At 42.2% G+C, this 20,701-nt stretch overlaps 1 protein-coding gene across 4 annotated transcripts in view; it reads left to right on the top strand.

The window, feature by feature from the left end:
- slit2 (slit homolog 2 (Drosophila)) overlaps positions 1–20,701 on the top strand; it is a 76,058-nt gene that overhangs the window by 41,212 nt on the left and 14,145 nt on the right. For 3 of the 4 annotated variants that reach the window (XM_063884452.1, XM_063884451.1, XM_063884453.1), the window contains exons 5-21: positions 6,577–6,648; positions 7,913–7,984; positions 8,612–8,683; positions 8,935–9,098; positions 9,512–9,650; positions 10,944–11,015; positions 11,173–11,244; positions 12,959–13,030; positions 13,386–13,529; positions 13,975–14,138; positions 17,475–17,625; positions 17,786–17,860; positions 18,100–18,243; positions 18,615–18,758; positions 18,945–19,111; positions 19,231–19,363; positions 20,601–20,669. In XM_063884452.1, the coding sequence (XP_063740522.1) occupies positions 6,577–6,648; positions 7,913–7,984; positions 8,612–8,683; positions 8,935–9,098; positions 9,512–9,650; positions 10,944–11,015; positions 11,173–11,244; positions 12,959–13,030; positions 13,386–13,529; positions 13,975–14,138; positions 17,475–17,625; positions 17,786–17,860; positions 18,100–18,243; positions 18,615–18,758; positions 18,945–19,111; positions 19,231–19,363; positions 20,601–20,669 (1,926 nt within the window). Of the gene's footprint in view, positions 1–6,385; positions 6,475–6,576; positions 6,649–7,912; positions 7,985–8,611; positions 8,684–8,934; positions 9,099–9,511; positions 9,651–10,943; positions 11,016–11,172; positions 11,245–12,958; positions 13,031–13,385; positions 13,530–13,974; positions 14,139–17,474; positions 17,626–17,785; positions 17,861–18,099; positions 18,244–18,614; positions 18,759–18,944; positions 19,112–19,230; positions 19,364–20,600; positions 20,670–20,701 lie in introns of those variants that run through there. The other variant, XM_063884454.1, reaches the window with a different exon arrangement.

Here is a 20,701-nt window from a genome sequence, read left to right as displayed (position 1 = left end):
GTAAGAAGTAAAGGCTGGAAGGAATCAATGGAGGGGAGGGGAAATCTAAGATGCAACATTGCAAATCATTGATTACATTAAGTTAATTTGTGCTTAAAATATCAAAATAGTTTGAGAAAGACCAAATCTTTATTATTCTACTTTCTTCTGCCTGACTCTGCTCTCAAAAAACTAAGCCAAAAAACCTCTTGAAAGCCAAGAGATTAAACTCCAATTTGGCCGGAAAGCGCAAAGTTAACCTGAGTCATTCCCAAATGTAAGTTCAGTTTTATTTCCAAAACAAGTAGTTTTGTAGTTAAAATGTTGGGATATCAAATCTAAAATGGAAAGCCATGTGTTTTGTTTTACACTAGCTGCAGGTACATTAAGACTGATTAGCAAGTGAGCTACGTAGTTCATAAAATGTATGTGCGGACCTTATTTCTTGCATTCAATTTGAGCTGCTTTCCAAAAGTCTGTGCAGAAAATAGGAGTAATGTTTTTTAATATGTGAGTCAGAGGAGCACAGGTGCACAGTATGATAGGCCTTTCTGCTGAGGCAGCTTTAATCCTAAATATCATCATCAGATGTTAGGAGGGAAACCATGTCTACATTTCTGAGTGCTTCTCAGCTCTCCACATATGCAATTACTGTATTACTGCAAGCCACTGTCCATTTCTTCTCCACTGTATGTGTGTGTGTGTGTGTGTGTGTGTGTGTGTGTGTGTGTGTGTGTGTGTGTGTGTGTGTGTGTGTGTGTGTGTGTGTGTGTGTGTGTGTGTGTGTGTGTGTGTGTGTGTGTGTGTGTGTGTGTGTGTGTGTGTGTGTGTGTGTGTGTGCAACAGATGTATTCCTCTCTTGTCTATAATTACACGTGTAAACATTTCTGATGATGTCATGGTCTCAGACCGCTGACTAATCTGTTCCTGGGCTGGAAAGAGACGTAATCAGTCTGGTTTTACACATGCATGTACACACACCATACATGATCTTTATTTTTACAGCTTTGTTTTTTTACCCGCTAATCTTTCCAGATAGTTGTGATCAGTTGAGTATGCCGTTTCCTCAGCAACAAGATGCCGGTGCTACAAGTTTGGCAAGAGGCTTACAGCTGGCTTTGTTAAGAGCTCACTACAAAACGATTGGTAGCTGAATGGAAAGAGTAGGGGCTATTTATGAAGGAAATCAGTAGGCAGCATTTTTACAAAGCCATTATCTTGACTTTCCCATCTGTATTCAGGGTTTAAGGGAAGAAACGTTGCATGATAAAAAAAATCCTTAGCACAGCAGCAAGAAGCAAATAACACAGCTGTTGCCACACACGCTTTTGTAAACTGAGCACTCTGTTATGTTACAACATAGTGGAGGCAACACACACACACACACCTTTTTCTGGCTGATTGCCTTAACAGTAGCCAGACAGGCACATAGGGGACTTCCTCTCTGTCAAGTAAAAATGTCCCCTAGGTGTCCACCCTGGTCCAGTAACCATAGAAACCATTTTACCTGGCATTTACAGTATGTATATGAGGCGTGATGAGGAATAAGAGAACAGAAAATGAGATTGAAAGAGAGTGGAGAGGGAGGACGGCTGCAGATCTGTCATTCATGAGCAAAGTCAATATTAGTTTAGAAGAGAGCGATTGAAGACAGGCTGAAAGACGACGTGTCTGTGTGGGAGGCTGTGTGTGATTCTGCATAATAAGTTGGCGTTGTGAAAGGGAACACAATAAAGCATAATTTTCTATCATGTTGTGCAAACTCACACTAAAAAGTCTGCCACACTACATTTTCAGGATGCACCATCACACTCACATTCCTTCACATTGCCAGGTGCCAGTCCTGCCCCAGTGTGTTCAGTAATCCTCTGCATTGTATTCACCAAGCCTCCTCTCCTCCCTCTCCTTTCCCCCCTCATCTCCTCTCTTTTCTTTGGGGGTCTTTCTCCTCCTAATTGCTCACAGAAGTGTGATCTTCGGGGGTCCACTTCATGGCATTGCTCCCTGAATTAGCTGAAGGAAACACACACACACACACACACACACACACACACACACACACACACACACACACACACACACACACACACACACACACACACACACACACACACACACACACACACACACACACACACAAACACACTGTCTCATTTTGGGATCCCCATGACCATCCTGTCCTCGAAACCAAAACTCTGAGCTCTCTACCCCTCCAAAATATCTGTCTAATATCTTCTGCATTAACATTTTCTCAGTCTGTCCATCTCTTCCTTACTTTCTCTTCCTTTTTGACTGTTTCCAGCTCCCTCTTTGCCCATTTACACATTCTTATACTTAATAGGATTAAGGTCTCCGAAAGGGATTTGAACAAGATGATTAGTTTACTGCTCTGCCAACTCTGGCACATACTCTTCCACACACTCTGCCACACACACACACACACACACACACACACACACACACACACACACACACACACACACACACACACACACACACACACACACACACACACACACACACACCATTCGTAATTTACATCCACGGGAACTCCAACTCGACTGAACCCAAGAAGACTCTCGTGGCAATAGGGCACGTACAAAAGAGTTTCAGAAACTGTATAACAGTAGGTGAGAGAGTGTGTGTGTCCAGTGTGAGAGCAGGGAGGAGGGGAAGGATGAGGGGTGCATGTGTGAGAATTGAGTGCTGCTCTTTCATGCCCAGGTCTTCTTAGACACGCAGGCCGTCAAAAGCCCCTCTCACTCTGAAAAGACCCTTTAGAAAAGCAGCACTAAGCTCTTAACACTGGAGACCTGACTCTATCACGCACACACACATAGACACAAACACACACACACACGCACACACACACACACACACACACACACACACACACACACACACACACACACACACACACACACACACACACACACACACACACACACACACACATATGCACACCAACAAAAACACACATCCTGGGCCACCAGAGGTGAGAAAAACAGACAAAGAGAAAGGTCAGTAGAATTGGAAAAGACTGCATACACAGGATTCGGAATCATATTGAAACCAGTGTTTACATCTACTCCAAAGTTTTGTCTGAGAAAACAAGCATAAATACAGTTTAAAACCAACAGCTGAGTTGTGAGATCAGCTATACTGACATTAAACGTGTAATGCCTTTGGGTTACCCGTGAAAGGTCGCCGTCTTCTAACTTATGTGTGTGTGCGTGTTTCAGAAGGTTCTTAACTTAGCAGCGTGATATAGTTCCTGTGAGGATTTAATACCTCCGGCCCCTTCAAACTAAAACACAGGCATTCACGCACACACACACTGGACTCAGCAGGAGCTTCTTTTAATGAAGGTAACCTTCTGGTTTAGGCACAGGGGCAGAGGTGAGGGGTTAAACTTTGGGGAAGTCCAAAAGCAAGACCAATTCCACAGAAAAGGAAGGGAGGGAGAAAAGAGGATGTAACAGGGAGAGGTCTGTGTATAAAGGGAGAAAGAAAAGGAAAGTGGTGGGTGGAATATCTACCAAACTATTTAACTAAAGATGAAATGAAAAAGAAAAAATCCACTCTAAAGTCCCTAAGAAGTCAATTTCCTCCTCTCTCTCTCTCTCTCTCTCTCTCTCTCTCTCTCTCGCTCTTTCTCTCTCTCTCTCTCTCTCTCTCTCTCTCTCTCTTTCTCTCCATCTATCTCTCTCTCTCTCTCTCTGGTGGTCTGAGTGATGAATAGGTTTGAGAGTGGCCTCCTGCACTTCCTTAAGAGCCCCACACTAACCCAAACTGCCAATCACATGTGTATGCATTTTCTGTGTGTGTGTGTGTGTGTGTGTGTGTGTGTGTGTGTGTGTGTGTGTGTGTGTGTGTGTGTGTGTGTGTGTGTGTGTGTGTGTGTGTGTGTGTGTGTGTGTGTGTGTGTGTGTGTGTGTGTGTGTGTGTGTGTGTGTGTGCCTGTTTGTATGCTGTCTCTCTCTTGTTGTGTCACAGGGACAGAGTGACGTGTAAAATCTATTAATCTCAGTACATTACAAGATAAATGTGTATGTCAAACACACACGCACACACACACCATACATACTACACAGCAGCTTTTGTTCACAGTTCCAATCCTGTACTTTAAACCTCTACCTTCTTGTTTACCATGCATAGCTGCATTACTGTAATTGTGAAAATCTACGCTCCATAGGGTACATGTTAAATATTTGTGTAAACAAACTTTGGCCAACATTAGTTGACGCGCAATTTCGTTTACAGCGAGGTCTGTGTGCGGCCTCAAACATAGACATATAAACTGTCCTGATGTCAACTGTCACATATGACACATTAACAAGTTTTTACTGATTTCTACATCTGATAGGCAGTCGAAGTTTATGCAGACTGCAGGTTACTTGCTGTGTGTGTGTGTGTGTGTGTGTGTGTGTGTGTGTGTGTGTGTGTGTGTGTGTGTGTGTGTGTGTGTGTGTGTGTGTGTGTGTGTGTGTGTGTGTGTGTGTGTGTGTGTGTGTGTGTGTGTGTGTGTGTGTGTGTGTGTGTGTGTGTGTGTGTGTGTTGGGGTTAGGGAGCACTTTCACTCTGTTTATTTAGTTTTAGAGCTCCAGCGACCAAAGGAGCATGGTGGTTCTCCCCACCCCAGTCCTGTAAAAACAGTATCATGATACACACTATTTGATTCAGACCAGCCGCTCCGTGTGTTGGTGTGTATGTGTGCGCACTAATGAGGAAAAGCTCACACATGTTTGCGTTGTGAGTGTAGAACAGCAATATTGAAGCCTCTTTTTCATCTACCTCTGTTTGCAAAGCCTCATTCCAGGATCATGTTGATTGATCCCGGCATCAGAGAGCATTGAAACATGGTGTGAACTTGTTTGTGTTTTAGTCCTTGCTAACCATAATACCTCTCTGCTATCTACAAAGATAAACAAATATTTTGTTTCGCAGAAAAGTAGACACACTTAATTAAGTTTCACTGGTCTAATGGCTAGTTTGCTGTCATATGTAGCAGTTTTTACATGTTAAACCTTTACCTGCAGATGCTATGCTCAGTGTGTATATTGCAGAAAGGTCCCAATTTCCCCTGCAACACTGAAAACATCTGTCAATTTGCTAATAAGCTACAGTTACCAGAGAAATGTTGTTTATGTAGTTAGTGTCTTTGTACCCTTGCTCTCTCAGCTGGCAATTAAAAGCCAATCAAATAATCCCACAGAACATATTACGTCCACTCTATATCCTAAGTCTTTCAAACAACTTTTCAGTAATTTGTCCTCATTTTTGGCAAAAGAAAAACTGGTTCGGATATAGAAGAAGCTGGTGGAAACACAGAGATGGATGATAACTGCAGTACTGATTACACGATCACACTCAGGAATCTGAGGAATTTGGCTGGGCATTACCTGTTAGCCGATTAGCATGGTGGAGGTCACGCAGCAACAGCCAGGGTCAGGAACTAGAGGGTCACTGGTGAAAGGTCAAAGAGTCCGTCTGGAAATCAAGTCTGTATTGGCGGAGGAAGACAAACACACACACACACACACACACACACACACACAGACACACACACATACACACACAGACCCACACTACTTTTACCTACATTTCACATCTGCATCTGCCATTCTCAGCCCTCTCTTTTACATGACATTATTTCCATTTGCAAGTGTGTGTGACACCTAATTTCGTTCAACTAATTGCGTGCACATCCTTGTGTGTGTGTGTGTGTGTGTGTGTGTGTGTGTGTGTGTGTGTGTGTGTGTGTGTGTGTGTGTGTGTGTGTGTGTGTGTGTGTGTGTGTGTGTGCGTGCGTGCGTGCGTGCGTGTGTGTGTCTGTATGTCTGTGTGTCTGTGTGTCTGTGTGTGTGTGTGTGTGTGACTCCTTCACTAAATGAAGTTGCTATAACAACCAGTGATAGCATATTTTTCATTTTGCTGCAAGTAGAATATTTGGTTCCTGAGACACCTGTTTGTGTACACGTGAGTGAAGGAAATGCATTAGCACACGCGTGTGCACATGCGTGTGTGTGCAGGAGTATGTGTGTCTGCACTGTTTTTTTCTTTTTGTTTTTATGCTTTTTTCCAAGCTGCGGCTTAGTTAAAGTGGCTGAAAATTAAATCTCTGTAAACCCTATGGTACACACACACATCCATCACTCAGTCCTTAAAAGCAGAGGAAGGCGGGAGCAAGGGGGAGATGAGTGGGAGAGTGAGAGGAGTAACAGGAAGCTCCGTGGGAAGTAGAGGTCACTAGTGCCCCCTACAGGTTGTTTAAGCATTTATTGGCTCGTCTACCTGGGTTGGATTGATGTTCAAAGCAGACAATTGAATTGTGTCTGCCTCCAGATACGTGGACACTTATCAGAGGCAGCGTTTTGTGTCACTGAGAGATAGATAGAGACACCTGATTATATTTGGCGAAGGAGTGCTCTGTGTGCAAGGAACTCAATTTTGAAGATGATCTGTCTGGCTCTGAAGTTCCCCTGCTGCGTCTTGGTGATTACATCAAGTTCTAGTGCTGCAAAGCAAGTGGCTTTGTGACAGCTTGGCTCAACTCTGCCCTCTTTCTCCCTTTTCTCTCGTTTCATCTCTGTCCAGCGATCTCAGCGAGAACCAGATTCAGGGGGTTCCACGGAAAGCCTTCAGGGGAGCAGTGGAGATCAAGAACCTGTAAGTGTCACTCCTGCAATACTTCTGTTTGTAATTTTTTTTTGTGTGTGTGTGTGTGTGTGTGTGTGTGTGTGTGTGTGTGTGTGTGTGTGTGTGTGTGTGTGTGTGTGTGTGTGTGTGTGTGTGTGTGTGTGTGTACGTGTGTACGTGTGTACGTGTGTACGTGTGTACATGTGTGTGTTGCATCTTTGTGTGTCTAAACAAATGCTTGCACACACCCACACCCACACACACACATTGCTTTTTTCAATGTGTTTTGCAAATGTGCAAAACCCCCATGTGCCTGCTCATCAATATTTCATTGTGTTAAATGTCATGTGCCTCCTGCTTGCTGTATTGACTGGCACCGCTGCTCGTTAGAGGTTTTGTGTGTGTGTGTGTGTGTGTGTGTGTGTGTGTGTGTGTGTGTGTGTGTGTGTGTGTGTGTGTGTGTGTGTGTGTGTGTGTGTGTGTGTGTGTGTGTGTGTGTGTGTGTGTGTGTTTAGTTGTGTGTGCTCCTGGCATTTCGGTTGTTTTCTCTTCTCTTTGTTTTGCCTCAGTCATAGTTATGATGATTGAGGATAATTGTTGGCCATTTCGCAGGTAAAGTAATTGCCCAGCACTAATTCTAGAAATATAGATTTTTTGACTATTTGGCTTCATCCTGTTTTTTTTTTCAAATCAGATATTTTTAAAATGCCTTGCAATTATTGTAAAAGGACAGGGCAGTGTGTGTGTGTGTGTGTGTGTGTGTGTGTGTGTGTGTGTGTGTGTGTGTGTGTGTGTGTGTGTGTGTGTGTGTGTGTGTGTGTGTGTGTGTGTGTGTGTCTGTGTGTGTGTGTGTGTGTGTGTGTGTGTGTGCACCAGTGTGAGTGTGTGCATTAGCATGCGGGTGACAGCAATGATTTACTGTCCTTATGTCTTAATTAAATTGTTTCAGCAAAGCGATTCTGAGAAGAAACGGAGAGAGAGAAAGAGAGATAGGGAAAAGGGGAAAGAGGTAAAGAGCAGCGCATACAAAAAAGACGCCAGATAGAAGAGAGCAGGAAAGGAGAATGGATTCATAGATACTTTAATTTGTTGAAAAGTACATATCCAAAGATCAGTGAGTTCAGGTGACAGAACTAAAGCAAAAGAAAAAGTGAGTGAGTGCAGGGGGGGGACGGAGAGAAGATGTTGACTGGCTACAATTTCATCTGAAAATATACTGCAAGACACCTTTGCATCCTATAATTACTTCGTTTTTTCCATTCTCTCTTTTTTGATTGTACAAATGTGTGTGCAGCCAGTTGGACTACAACCACATCAGCTGTATTGAAGATGGAGCTTTCCGAGCGTTACGTGACCTGGAAGTGCTGTGAGTACCTGTCTATTCAGTTCACCTGCTGAAATCAGCCGAGCTTTGATGAGTGATGAACGCTAACAGCGGTGATATATGGAACGGCTAATATCCTCGTTGACCTTTGAAAGACTGCATTGCGTGTGCGGCTCCTGAAAAAAAGACAGTTTCATGTGTTTTCATCAAACAACACCTATCATCTTTTTAATGAATGAATTAATGAATGAATTGATCACAACATCGTTATTGCCACTGTTGTGACTCCTTGTCTGTGTGACTAAAAACGTGTTGATGTTCTAAATGACAGATATCACTTTTCAACATATGAAGCAAATTGGGTATATTTCAAAGTCAAAATTACGGATCATTTGGGAATTATGGACAGTGAATGTTGAGTTATGAGCTGTGAAATCCACTGATATACATTTCGAATTTTTCCTTTTCATTTCAAATGCAATTTTTTTCTTATGTTTTATATTTAAACTTTATATTTACCGTATATACTGTATAATTTGATTAATTACATTCAGTTTTTTTTCAGGAAAGACACTTTTTATCATTTCAGCCCAGGTGTTGAATAATTACAGTCCATGTTGCATCTAATGAATCTAAATAGCGTTGTGTTTTTGTTACCTTTCTCCACAGCACCCTCAACAACAACAACATCAGCCGTCTGTCTGTGGCCAGTTTCAACCACATGCCGAAGCTCAGGACCTTGTAAGTGTTTGCTACGTATTTTTATCCGAGGGATTCCTCTCATCCAGGCCTGTTTGTAAAATTGATTGATCGATCTGTACCCTACTTTTCCTCCCTACCTCCACCCACCCTAATCCTTTCTCCCCTGTCCTCAAATCTATTATTTCTCACCCTTCTTCCCAACACCTGTGCTTGCCACTTTTCTGTACCCCCATCCTCTCCGTCCTTAACTGTAATCACCTTCACCTCCCCCCACCTCCTCTCGTCCCCAGTCGCCTGCACTCCAACAACCTGCAGTGTGACTGCAACGTGGCCTGGCTGTCAGAGTGGCTGCGACAGCGACCCCGCCTGGGTCTTTACACACAATGCATGGCCCCGCCGCACTTGAGGGGGCACAACGTGGCTGAGGTGCAGAAGAAGGAGTTTGCCTGCACAGGTAGGTCATAATGACTGTTTGCTTTGTTGTGTATTTTGTGACTTACATCTGTGTTTGCAGTAGCAAACCCATCTTTTGCTTTGTCTCGTTGCTTTGTCTTTTGCTCATGCTTTTCAAGATTGGGATGAAGGCAAGTACTCATCTTCTATTGCATGGCTTGGCTTCCAAGCACTGCACTTCCTAAAATTTGTACTCATCCAATTTTCTTTCCAGCACTTTTATATAAAAATATTATACTGTAGATGGACAAGGTCACATTTAAGGACAGTATCTCTCTCACTTGCACAGTCGCTGCTTGTTCACACTTTGATTTTCTTTGCTGTCTCTGTCAGCTTTAACATATTTTGCCTTGGGGATTACCACCTAGCATTACTATTATCCATGGATAACATTGTCCGTCTGTTTTTGTGTAGGTCACCAGTCGTCATCATCTTCCTCCTGCAGTGTGATACAGTGCCCAGAGTCCTGTACCTGCAGTAACAACATTGTAGACTGCAGAGGGAAAGGACTGACAGATATACCCACCAACCTGCCTGAAACCATCACTGAGATGTAAGACACACATGAACACATACACACTTTGATCTACAATCACATACATGCGTTCCTGCACCCAAACACCTGCACTCAACTCTGGGTGCAGTGATATTTCTCTTGCTCTTTAACTGTGCCTCTCTCCATTTTCTTCTTTGCCTTGTTCCACCTTTAACTTTCACTACTTCTCTTTTTCTGTACGATGGAATAAAACCACACATCTGTGAAATGAGAAAGCCTGGTCATGCAGCTCTTTCCTGCTTAAGAAAATAATGAAGGAATGAGGGAGAAAGAACAAAAACATTAATGTGAAGGACAAGACTAATCATATCTATATCTAGAGGGGGCATCAAGAAGATATAGCTGGCAGATTTAAAGTGACAAAGTACCAAAAAGGAGGACTGTAGACGTGACTTGAGCAAGACTGCTGTGTGACATTTAACATTTAAGTCTCTAGTTCTGGCAAAATACCGGGCTATTAAATATTTACTTAATATGTTTAACCATTGAAAGGAATTGGGTTTAGCTACAGCATGTAAAGAAAACAAACAAATATTTGAGAATTTACTCGATGCTTTGACCAGACTTGTGATTTACTTATTGTTTATTGATTTTTATCCTAACTTCTACATGTAAGAACTTTGTGATGATACTTCAGGCCTTGACTCAAGTCAAGACTTCACAAATGACTTGACAGAGTACGATACAATACAAAAAGAAAACAGATACATTAGAATACAATGAAATACAATCCTCCAGTGTGTTCAGTCAAAGATGTTAGTAATAAAGAAAGGAGTGGAGTGGAGCTAAACGGCGGAGAACAACAAATGAAAAACAAACTAATTTTAGGGAAATGTTTCAAAATCAAATGGTTGGTTTGCAAATCATGTTCCACCGCCTTCTTGTCACAGTGACTGAACACGTGAAATGTTTAAGGAACGGGTGTTTGGGTCTCTTTTTTTCTTTTGCTTGCCCCCTCCAACTCTCTCTTTCTCTCTCTCATATGCACTGGCTCGATTTGTTTAGGCCCGCCTGATGCAGAGTCAGACTGGCACTTAATGGAACACTGCCCAGATAGTTAAGGTCCTGTGTTTGTGTGTCTTTCTGACTGCACGCATGTAAAGAGGGCAAAAGATCTGAGAAATTTGACTTTTTGGCAACTGTCTTCAAAGCGCTTTATCTGGGAAATGTTCCACTTTAGGCTGAGCCCCCGGGAATGAGCAGCAGAGAAATATAGAGCAGAGATAGCCCTGTGATAAGCAAATGTTAATGTCGCTCCTCAATGGTCCGTGCGTATGTTTCTGGTTCCAGACGACTGGAGCAGAACGCCATCAAGGTGATCCCAGCTGGAGCCTTTTCTCCTTATAAGAAGCTGCGCAGGATGTGAGTAGATGAAGAGATTCATGTATTGTGCACCCTGTCAACCAAAAACTTCTGTTTCTGCCCTGATTGTGTTGACCTCCATGTTTAACTTCTTTTTTTTCTCTCTCCCTCGCTGACTTTGTGTCTTGTTTCTTTTTTCTGGCTCTGTTCTTCACAGAGACTTGAGTAACAACCAGATTTCCGAGTTAGCCTCTGACGCCTTCCAAGGTCTGCGCTCCCTCAACTCTCTGTGAGTACTGTGTGATATGTTTGCATCTAGGATAGAGTTTCCACAAAACACCACAATATGGCCCTTCCTCACGAGGATTACATAACACTTATAAAAACGATAGAGTTTTCTTGTTGCAGAACCGGATGCTAAAACCATTAAAACTGAGTTTCCAATAATGTGAATGTCTGTTATGCTTTTATTCATCGTCAAATCCTTCTGATGTTTGAAAAAGAGAGCACCAGTGTTAAAAGGACATTGAGCACAGGGTCAATTTTCACATTTTTTTTCTGTTTCTAAGTCCAGCTAACCTGGGCATTTGTTTTTGAACACTTGAGTTGACCCTGTTGAAATGTTTATCTTATTAGTAGCTAGCAATATTGGCCAAATCTAAAGGCAACATTCCCAAAAGTACGATAACTCAAATTATCCTTTTATTCTTACCTTATATATGCAGTATTATAAAGACATTTCAGATGCACTTTGAGACAAAAGTCTTAATCTCAGGTCGGACTTTGCGTATGAAAGTATGTTAAAACATACACAGAGAGTAAAGGGAGTGAAGGATGTAGCGTTATTTCATAGAGGAGTTTTATTAAGGCCTTGTCTCTCCAAAGTCAATAATTCATAAACGCTGAATTGCTGAACGGAGGCTTCTGCCACCTCATTACACATTCACCACAGAGAGAATGGGACACACACATTCATGCTGACACACTACATAAGTATGATTTTCACATTATAAACTGTACTGTTTGTTCATTGTGTGTCAGGGTTTGGTTAGAGCGGATGTAAATGAGCCATCGATTCTGTCAGTAGGTGCTACAGTAGGTGCTAATGTGTGTGTGAGATATAAATGAAGTGCATCGTGTGTTTCCCAACCACAGGGACAGCCACTCAGCACAATGAAATAAAAGCCAATCGAAAACACATGTCTTTAGACTGCCTGCATACACAGCTCAACTCAGCTGCGTAAAGATGACTGATAACTCTTCATGTGTGTGTGTGTCTGTGGGTGTGTGTGTGTGTGTGTGTGTGTGTGTGTGTGTGTAGGAGGGGTGTTTGTGTGAGTGCGTCCAAGGTATTTGTTGGGCAAGGCAGTGGCAGTCTCAGCCTTGACCTGTTTGTGTATGTAAGCTGTTGTATTTATAAAAAGCTTTTCTCTGATAACAGCGTACATTACTCACACTGGAGCCAGATTTATGGGGGAGATTTTGTATTGTGACATTTAGATGAAAACTGTTGAGAACTAGTTATCTTTTATGTCAGTGGTGTTAACATACTGCCTACCAGGTGTTGGCACAAAGGCATAGAGTTGTCACGGGTTAGCATTTTAAGTTGGAAATAAGACAAAAATTTCAGGTCTTAATGTTTTTCTCCTAATATTTATGTTTTCTTTTAAATAAAAAGTTAGAATGTAACAATTTACTGCAGATTTAGGCATATCATGTGAGGAAATATTGTAATAAGACATTCTTTACAACCTAAATTACGGCCTTACTGCTTGCAAGAATTTGACATGAATACAGCATTCACTGCCACACTGTCAAATATTTACTATATTTACAGAGTATAAATGTCATGTTTGATAAAAGGTACTTAAAAATCTGCTGGTAACAGAAAGTAGTGTAAAAAGGATTGTTCAGTGTATGAAGGGTATTGACATTAATATTATCACTGCACAGTATGTGTGGTCTTATTCATAACTTATTAATGCAGTGTTTGTGCTCCACAGGGTGCTATATGGGAACAAGATCACTGAGATTTCCAAAGCACTGTTTGAGGGACTTTTTTCTCTGCAGCTATTGTGAGTAGACACAAACACACACAAACACACACAAACACACACACACACACACACACACACACACACACACACACACACACACACACACACACACACACACACACACACACACACACACACATACACACACACAAGTTCAAGTAGCATCTCATTGATATTCTGCTGAAAAATGCCTACCTTAAACACTGTCCTCAGAGTGGAGATATTGTGATTGAACGCTATGACCTGTAACATTTTAAACACTCATTGAAGAATGATAACAGGATAAACCTTCATCCCGCCCCCCCCTCTCTCTCTCTCTCTCTCTCGCTCTCTCGCTCTCTCTCTCTCTCTCTCTCTCTCTTTCTCGGTTCAGGTTACTGAATGCTAATAAGATAGCATGTCTGCGTGTGGATGCATTTCAGGACCTCCACAACCTCAACCTTCTCTCACTATACGACAACAAGCTCCAAACCATTGCGAAAGGGACTTTCTCATCACTTAGAGCTATACAAACGCTGTATGTATAAACACAAACACACACACACACACACACACACACACACACACACACACACACACACACACACACACACACACACACACACTAATAGCTCAGTCTAGTTGAGAGAAGGTGTACAATTTTAGGCAGTGGCTGGAAATACTAAAAATTGAAACTGCAACCATAGACAAAAACAAAATGAATAATGTTTTCCATTGAAGCGCCACAGAAAAAACAAGATATGTACCACACATGTTTGTTATCACCACCAATTTGTTTTTTATTATCTTAAAAATCACAATGTGACGGTCTCTGTATATCAATTATGTTTGTTTTCCCTTTAAGGACACTCTTCATGTAAAAGAAAAGTCTACAATGTATTCTTAATACTCTTGACAGTTGATTTATTTTTAATATAACATATGTTCTGACAGCTTACTTGTGTTTCTGTGTGTGTCATCAGTCACTTAGCCCAAAACCCGTTTATCTGTGACTGCCATCTGAAGTGGCTGGCAGACTACCTGCAGGACAATCCCATCGAGACAAGCGGTGCCCGTTGCACCAGCCCCCGACGACTCGCCAACAAACGAATCGGCCAAATCAAGAGCAAGAAGTTCCGCTGCTCAGGTATAAACAAATGTGGCATTGCAAAACATATTGATCTTTGATGATTGCTGTTTCTGATTATTTACAACTATTTATAGACACACAATGAGGGCTGTCCTGGACTAATCACATTTTTAGTCCTCAAGACAAACGTTTTGGTCAACTAATTGAGCTGTGGATTCAATCAACAAATATGTTTAAGTGAGAATCATGCCAAAGCACTACTTAAAATCTTTCCTTATATGTTTCTTGGAAACAAGTCTTTCAGCATGAAAAAGCGTAACAAAGTATTAGAGGGACAGAGAGGGGGAAGCCCTACACATAATATCCAGATTGATTCACATTCCTGTGTTTTCACTCTGTGTGTTCCTGCTGGGATTTTCCCTCAGCCTCTCTTTACTAACCTCAACTCCCTGTTTCAGCATTCTGTGGCATCTCTCTTTCTCAGTTGAACACACAATGACACACAATGACACACACACACACACACACACACACACACACACACACACACACACACACACACACACACACACACAGTGAGTACTCTTTTTCAGACTAGACTTTCGTTATTTTGTTGTTTTGTTCATTTTCATTCTTTTTCTGTCTCTGCCCTCTCCATTAGTTAGAGAACAGTATTTCATCCCAGGTACTGTACATCGAGCATGTGTGTGTGATCTTGGGTGTGTGTAAGTCACTCATTAGTCCATCACGGCAGATGCTGCACACTCACTCACTCTGAACACTTGTTTGAGTGACTTGCCTTGACTGACACCTTCTGAATGCAAAGACAATTTATTTTATTGGTCTAACGTACATCATAATGCATCACGTCTGATAAGGCACCCAATAATCACGCTTTTGCCCTTGCACTGGGTTTAGGATTTTAACCAACACCTTCACGATAGCAGGTGGAAAATAATTGAGTTAATAAGCTTAGTCCGATGTCAGCTTAACAGCTTTTTTAGAATCGTTATAAATCAAAGTATATTGGTCCAGCAATCACAGAGACTTTATTTGATACCAGTCCTCCCCACTTCTCACTACATTTAATGATAGCTAATGTATGAGCGTGTGTCCGCAAGCATCTGTGTCTGTTTCGCCCACTGCAAAACATCAAAAGGTCAATCAGTTACCATGCGCAGAGGGATGCTGGGCAATATGTAAATCAGACATGCATATGAGATCAGTAGCAGGGCTAAAGGCGGTCATTACCACAGCAGCACACAGAGGGGGCATGTGCAACCGCTGCATTCATTAGCTCACTGGGGGGACAGAGGTTTCAAAGCCCAATACCACAAAGCTGAATAATTTAAGAACATTGCAGTTGAAAAGTTGAATAAACGTGTTTTATTCTGTGGAACAACCCCGGTATTGCGCCTTGTATCAGCACATGTTCAATCCCCTAGCCTAATTGCATCATGTCCTCTATTACAAGGGATATTTTTTGGTTCCTACCTTAGTCCTTCATTATTGGTATACAAGGGATATTTTTTGGTTCCTACCTTAGTCCTTCATTATTGGTATAATCACATGTATTTCATTACAGTTTCCTGCCTGTTTAAAAATACACAAAAAACAAATGTGTTTTGCGTTCGTAATTTTTTTAACCAGGCTAAATGTTATTGTTTATCAGCATGGCACATTTATGTGTGCTTTTCGTATCCTCCCCAAACCAATCAATTGTGCTTCAAGCAAAGGCCAGGATGCGTGTTGGACGAAGGCACCTACCAAAAGTCATGTTATTCCAGCACGATTACCACTATTCACGAATCATTACCCCTTTAAATGAAACACTGCCTGAGGACTAAACACGAAAAAATGCAGCATTTTTTCCTCAGTTTCATTCCTTTTTCCGCCTCCTGTTCAAATAAACGAGTTAAATCCCTTCTTCTTTCTCCTACTGCCTCTCTTACACACTCAGGAGTACACCAACATGTTGGCTGTAAGTAACACACACACAAACACGCACAATCTTGCGTCATCTCCGAGTCCCTCGCCTCCTGTACCCTCTTCCAGCCACCGACCTTTGACCTCTAACACCCAACGTGTCCTTTGACCCCTATGTGACTCCTCTATCTGTTTACAAACAACACAATTTATAAGACCTACATTTTATTACACAATGGTTCATAAATGTATGCTCTTCTCTTCATTTGTGTGGGTGTGTGCAGGTGTGTCATGTCCATGTTTGTTGGTCACATGTATGTGTGTGTTCCTAGAAGTCAGGGTTTCTCTTGCCTTCGGTGCTGCTGTAACTCTCCTCCCACTCCTCTAGCTGCTGCTCTGTTTCTGCTCTCCTGTGTTATGTCTGCCAGTTTAGATGTCTCTAAATATTGCAGCCTAGTTCCCCTGCTTTTCCTTTACTCTACTCTCCACCTTGTCTGATCTCATCCCCTTCTCTTCCTCCTCCTTATTATTATTGCGCCCCTTCTCTTTTCAATATAAGGGATACATTTCCTTAAGCCTGCTCCTCAGCTGTCACCCTAACCCCATTTGATTCTTCCTCTGCTTATCATAAGTGTAACCTTCTCTTAGCATGTCGTTTTCCCTCTTCTCCTCTCCTTCTCACCATTTTTCTCACCCCCTTCTCTTTCCTTCCTTTCCTTCTTCTTCTTCTCCTCCTCTCCTCTAATTCTCCACCACTCTCCTCTTACTCTTTTTCTACACAATCACATCCTCTCCTCCTCCCTTTCACCCTCTGTGCTTCCCGCCCCCATGATCCAGTGGAGGAGCAGTCAGTCAGCAGGTTGTTCCTTTGTGCTTGATCTAACCATGTGGCTGCCAGGTTCCTAAAGTGGAACATGGTTCCGTCAAGCACCATGGAACGGCCCTGCAAAACCCTACAGCATGGCCAAGACGAAAGAGAGAGTAATCTCCTGTCATCCCTCGTGTGTGTGCGTGTGTGTGTTTGAGCATTTTACTGCTATGATCTAAATTATTGATGCTGTCTTGTTTGTGCTGTGGTTTCTAACACTAACAGTTGCTTTGAAGTCTGACATGACTGTAAAAAGTAACTATGTTTGTGTGGAAGCGTGTGTGTACATGTCTTTTTAAGGGTGTGTGTTTTGTAATCTCGGATCCGTTTTGGTTTTGATACACATGCAGCATTTTGAAGTATTGCACATGGGTAATGTTGCATACGATTACGTTTTTTGAACATGTTTGGATCATTTTGACAATTTTGTAAACAAAAGCAGCTCAGCCCCTCCGCTCTGTTTTGAAATTCTTCCTTTGTATCACATCCTTCAGTCGAGCCATGCACTGTGTTTATGTTGGAACATACCAGTAAACGCTGGGGTTCGGCTCTTGCACGATGAGGGCACTCCGTGACGTTTTGTTTGTGATTGTGATCAGGTACTGAAGATTACCGCAGTAAGCTAGGAGGGGACTGCTTCGCTGACTTGGCCTGCCCCGAGAAGTGTCGTTGTGAGGGCACCACAGTAGACTGCTCCAACCAGAAACTCACCAAAATACCAGATCACATCCCCCAGTACACCGCCGAACTGTGAGTCACACTGTATCTTTCTACTACAAAGCATATCTGTGTGTGGTATAGAGGAAACCTTGCTGCAACCTTGATCTCCTCCCTCCTCCTCTTCTGTCTCCGTTTGTTCTGTTGTTCTCTCTCTTTGTCTCTGACCACCTCTTCTCTTCTCTGTTCTTAGGCGTCTGAACAACAATGAATTTACTGTGCTCGAGGCGACTGGGATCTTCAAAAAGTTGCCTCAACTGAGAAAGATGTGAGTCACACATTTTGCAAACATAGCGGGAACAAAGAGTGAAATGTGGTTGTCAGAAAGCGATACTAAGGTCGCAGAGAAAGCTGTGATTGTAATTGTTTTTCTACACAGAAATCAAATTGAACCATGTGTATTTTTCTATATTTACCTCACTCCTTACTCTCCTACTCTTGTTCTCTCTTCATCTTTATTACTATCTGTTTTTAACTCTTCCCTTCTTAACTTTCCTTTACCTACAGTAACCTGAGCAATAACCGTATTACTGACATAGAGGAGGGAACATTTGAAGGAGCCACCGGGGTCAATGAGTTAATCCTGACCTCCAACAGACTGGAGAACATACACCACCGCATGCTGAAAGGACTTGGTGGCCTTCGCACACTGTGGGTATACACACACACACACACACACACACACACACACACACACACACACACACATGCACATCACATTTATTAAGTGCATATGCAATCACATGATCTTATGCATTTGCTTTTGCATACTTTGACAAAGACCACACAAACATTTAAAACAAACATATGAGCAGGTTTATGTTATCATGAAAATATCTGTATCTGTTTTTTTGTTTCAAAGTAGTAAATTGATTCATTTGTGTGTGTGTGTGTGTGTGTGTGTGTGTGTGTGTGTGTGTGTGTGTGTGTGTGTGTGTGTGTGTGTGTGTGTGTGTGTGTGTGTGTGTGTGTGTGTGTGTGTGTGTGTGTGTGTGTGTGTGTGTGTGTGTGTGTGTGAGCAGTATGCTGAGGAGTAATCGTATCAGCTGTGTGAGTAACAGCAGTTTTGTGGGGTTGAGCTCCGTTCGTCTGCTATCACTCTACGACAACCAGATCACCTCAATGAACCCTGGAGCCTTTGACACACTGCACTCACTGTCCACACTGTGAGTACACACACACACACACACACACACACACACACACACACACACACACACACACACACACACACACACACACACACACACACACACACACACACACACACACACACACACACACACACAAATATAAATGTAAAAAACACACACAGGCACAAAACAAACCTTCAAACTCTCTTTGTTCTCCAGCAACCTTCTGGCAAATCCCTTTAACTGTAACTGTCACCTGGCTTGGCTCGGTGATTGGCTCAGAAGGAAACGCATCGTCACGGGTAACCCTCGCTGCCAGAATCCTTATTTCTTGAAAGAGATCCCCATCCAGGATGTAGCTGCCCAGGACTTTGCCTGTGAAGATGGTAAGATGGAGTATATTTACACTTTACAGATGGCGCCACCTGCAGCTCCAAAATAAATGTGTTTTTATTCTTCATCATAACGTATCTACCATCCTTCCTCTCTATCCTTCTATGGTCAGGAAACAATGAGAACAGCTGCTCTCCAGTGCTGAGGTGTCCTGCAGAGTGCTCCTGTCTGGACACTGTGGTGCGCTGCAGCAACAAGGGCCTCAACATGCTGCCCAAAGGCCTGCCCAAAGAGACCACTGAACTGTGAGTGAGAGACCAACACTCAATAAGTACAACTAGTCAGAGAAAAGAGTCCGTTCTTCTACAGTACATGGCTCCCTTTCCAAACCTTAAATAAGTCCTTTTTCTCCCAAAAAATGTACTTGAAAAAAACGGTACTGTTTTCAGCTTTTTCTTTTCTGATCAAAGAAATGATCAGAAATTTGGAAATCACAATAAGTCATGATAAACAATTGTTTTTTTACAGTAAAAACTTGCATGATATGGTTGTCAAATTTAACAAGAATACAATCCATGGCAAACGGAAATAATCTCCATACTTTCTTTTTTCTCCTGATGTCAGTTAAATGTAATCTCTATAGGCTGCAATGAAATCTCCCATTATAAACCTTTATCTTTGAGGATTGATATAAAGTTTCTCTAGTTTCACTTTGGGCTTTTATAGCTACAATAAAAGGGATAAATATTAGCTGCCTGGTGAAGACCACCTGCTGTCCTGTTAGCACCTCAGGAGCTGTGCAGCTGACAGGACAGCTGGCTCTGAGGACAGTGAAGACATAACGGAGGTCGGAGGATGTGTGGACGCATCCGTAGTACTTATGCATTCTTTAAGTCTGGTGTGAAGTTGAGACTTTTTTTGTTTAAGTTTGCTCTCAAGGTAGCATCAAAGTTGTTTTTTTTATGTTACTAAAGATGTACTAAGTCAGAAGATGTGTGAAGTGTTAGAAACCAGGCTTATAGAGACACAGGTACACATAAGAGATTTTATTCCAGAAACTCATCTCAACACACACCCACACAATCCCTGATGTATATCAAATTATATCTTTAAATTAAACACCAGACAGTAGGCTAGGTGGTGTTTTTATTTTATTTCACCATTTCACCTGTGGGAAATGTGCTAATATTAAAAAAGACTTAATTAATATGCTGGATTAATGGCCCATTGTCACACTGAAGGAAATATGTTCTCAGTCTCGTCGTGCGTGCGTGTGTGCGTGTGAGCTGGCTATACTCTATGAAGATGCATGTGGGGATATTAAACTCCAGTGTTTATTATGGCTGCAGCAGTAATGACTCTCACACTGCTGGAAATGAGGAATTTCCTACATGGCTAAATAACTCAATTTTTTCTCTCTCCCTTTCCCAATCTTCCTAAATCTTCCATATTTTGCTTCAAACTCTCCTCCCTTTCTGTCCATTGCCGTATTTCCCTATATTTCTCTTTCTTACTGTTGCTCTCCCACTCTCTGTTTCTCAGGTATCTTGATGGCAACCACTTCACTCAGGTTCCTGTGGAGCTCTCCGATTACAAACACTTAACACTCATGTAAGTCTTAACCCTCATGACCTCCGCAGACA

This window comes from Eleginops maclovinus, chromosome 5 (genome assembly GCF_036324505.1).
Source record: "Eleginops maclovinus isolate JMC-PN-2008 ecotype Puerto Natales chromosome 5, JC_Emac_rtc_rv5, whole genome shotgun sequence".
Classification (NCBI taxonomy): domain Eukaryota; kingdom Metazoa; phylum Chordata; class Actinopteri; order Perciformes; family Eleginopidae; genus Eleginops; species Eleginops maclovinus.
The sequence above is the reverse complement of the archived record's forward strand: the minus strand, read 5'-3'. Positions and strand labels throughout refer to the sequence as shown.